At 36.1% G+C, this 2,556-nt stretch overlaps 1 protein-coding gene across 1 annotated transcript in view; it reads left to right on the top strand.

Moving 5' to 3' along the window:
* Positions 1 to 2,556, top strand: part of LOC107670861 (synaptic vesicular amine transporter-like) — a 15,772-nt gene that overhangs the window by 3,745 nt on the left and 9,471 nt on the right. The window contains exons 4-8 of the mRNA XM_016463642.1: positions 447 to 505; positions 679 to 762; positions 1,329 to 1,421; positions 2,178 to 2,267; positions 2,476 to 2,519. Of these exons, the coding sequence (XP_016319128.1) occupies positions 447 to 505; positions 679 to 762; positions 1,329 to 1,421; positions 2,178 to 2,267; positions 2,476 to 2,519 (370 nt within the window). The remainder of the gene's footprint in view (positions 1 to 446; positions 506 to 678; positions 763 to 1,328; positions 1,422 to 2,177; positions 2,268 to 2,475; positions 2,520 to 2,556) is intronic.

The raw sequence follows: 2,556 nt of genomic DNA on the forward strand, positions 1-2,556 counted from the left end.
GTAAATTTACTTTCCCTTCAGCCTGAGGCTTATTCATTTCACTTTGGTGTGAAAAGGCTTTTACTTTTGCCAAAAATAGAACTTTTTAATTTTAAAAACAAACAAGCAAGCCCTGTCCAGATTTAAAAAGTAACGCAAAAGTAACGTAATGCATTACTTTCCATAAAAAGTAACTAAGTAACGTAATTAGTTACTTTTTTATGGAGTAACGCAATATTGTAATGCATTACTTTCCATAAAAAGTAACTAAGTAACGTAATTAGTTACTTTTTTATGGAGTAACGCAATATTGTAATGCATTACTTTTAAAAGTAACTTTCCCCAACACTGATAATAACATCTTGATTTTACTTCTGAGTGATGCCAGCACTGCAAGTTCAATATTTGTGGTCAAATGGAAAATGTTGGTGCAAGAGGTTCAAGAAGTTCCATATTTATAATTGCAGAATAGGATACCAGATCCCGATGTTTGCTGGTTTCTGCATCATGTTTGTGTCAACCCTAAGTGAGTACCTTTTTTAAACATTAATCTAATTTCTAAGTGTCTTTATGAAAAGGGGTGCAGAAGATGCACTATACAATGTAAGATTTAGCTACAAACTATCTGTTCTGTGCATTTCTATAATAAATATGTCTACTTTTTCTTTTTCTCCTGTCTGCGTTTTACTCTGTGTGAAGTGTTTGCGTTTTCATCGAGCTATACATTGCTGTTTTTGGCCAGATCTCTACAAGGTGTCGGCTCTTCCTGTTCTTCTGTGGCGGGTAACAGATCTTGTGCAACCTTACATTAGAATACAAAAGGATGCTGTCAAAACCTGCAATGTAATGCTTATTTAGTGCACAATTTGTAAACCTGAGTGCGCTAAAACACATTTGACTTTGATGTTCTCAGAACTCAGTATGCATAAAGCCACTGTTAATGTTAATGGTGTTCAGGTGCTTGTGTAAAATGCACCCTGTTCCCATTCAAAGATGTATATAGCCTTGGATCTAGATTACAAGACTAGCTCTTGAAACTCCCGATTACTTATTTCATTGTAAAAAAAAAAACATTTTATTGAGTTTATTTTTTGGTTTATTGCTAGAATTTAAACGTCTAATATTGTGAGGAATCATTTTTGCCTCAATCTTTTGAAAGAGCAGAATTAAATGTATACCCCCAAAAAGCACATACAAATATTTTTTGTGATGTCACCCTGATGGATGCTAAAAAAGCTCAAGAAATGTATTAAATTGCACAAAATACTAATATAAGCAGACATACTAATATACTAATATAACAGACAAGAAAAAAACCTTTAACCTCTGTAAATTCTGTCATTATGCAGGTATGGGGATGCTGGCGAGTGTTTACACAGATGATGAGGAAAGAGGAAATGCTATAGGAATTGCCCTGGGAGGACTAGCAATGGGAGTTTTGGGTGTGTACTGTATGTTTAGGACTTCTTTTAATATTTTGATCTGCAAAACTTGGTTTGCACTGGTATATTGGAGATCTTGAATCCTAACTCTAATCTTACCCCTTGAAACGCATACCAAGCAAAGAGAGAAACGTTAAGTTGGGTGGTTATGAATTAAGTGCCTTGGAGTTTATGATTGGGAGGTAACTTTAAGTGGCATGTTTAAAGCCCAAGAGCAGTGGTCAGAAGAAATGCCCTGAGTGGGGCCTGAACCTAGTGCTTCCCGTTAATGATCTCATGTTTTAACCACTGTTGCAGAATGTTTAATCCTTGATAGTCCATTATTTTATTCATAATGGCAAGTAAAGTATTCAAAAAAATTTATCCACCGGATAAGAGCTATCTTGTGTGTCATAAGTGATTACATTTTGCTGTCGTCATTAAAGTGCACAAATACTGAACTTGTTAATCAAGTGGAGAGCAGCAGAAAAATGGAGCACAATAATTTCAGTCAAAACCTATAAAACTATATTCATCTGGATAGTTTGAGACTTGAAAGGGGTTTGTTGTTGCAACACAATTTACTGTGGTTTGGTAACTTTATGGTTATGTGAACATTCTACAGGGCAATTAGTATTGGATTTGTGGCCTGTGTTAATTCAAAGCATCTTGTCAATGTCAAGAGTTTTCAAAATGAAGATACTTTGAGGTGCAGTGCTTGCATTAAGTCTGTGAGTAGTATGCAGTATACCGTATATGTGTGTGTGTTTTGTGCAGTTGGCCCTCCGTTTGGCAGTATCATGTATGAGTTTGTGGGTAAGACGGCTCCTTTCCTTATCCTGGCAGTGCTGGCGGTGCTCGATGGAGGTGAGTTCATCAATCTCTGTTCTTTAAGCTTGCCAACATTTTTCCAATCAAAACAATGGGAATGACAGATTCAGTAGCAAAGCTTCATGTTATTGTGCTACAAATGTGGAATTGAATCCTGGTGACAGAAACTCATTATAACAGAATTTCTGATGCTGAACAAGATTGGCGTCATATCTGATGTGTTTTTTCTTATTTTCACGAGCAGCTTTGCAGCTATTTGTGCTTCAGCCTTCGAATGTTGAACCAGAGGTGAGTACAGTACCTTCTTTCCTGATCTGATCTGAAT

This window comes from Sinocyclocheilus anshuiensis, unplaced genomic scaffold (assembly GCF_001515605.1).
Source record: "Sinocyclocheilus anshuiensis isolate Anshui unplaced genomic scaffold, SAMN03320099.WGS_v1.1 scaffold784, whole genome shotgun sequence".
Classification (NCBI taxonomy): domain Eukaryota; kingdom Metazoa; phylum Chordata; class Actinopteri; order Cypriniformes; family Cyprinidae; genus Sinocyclocheilus; species Sinocyclocheilus anshuiensis.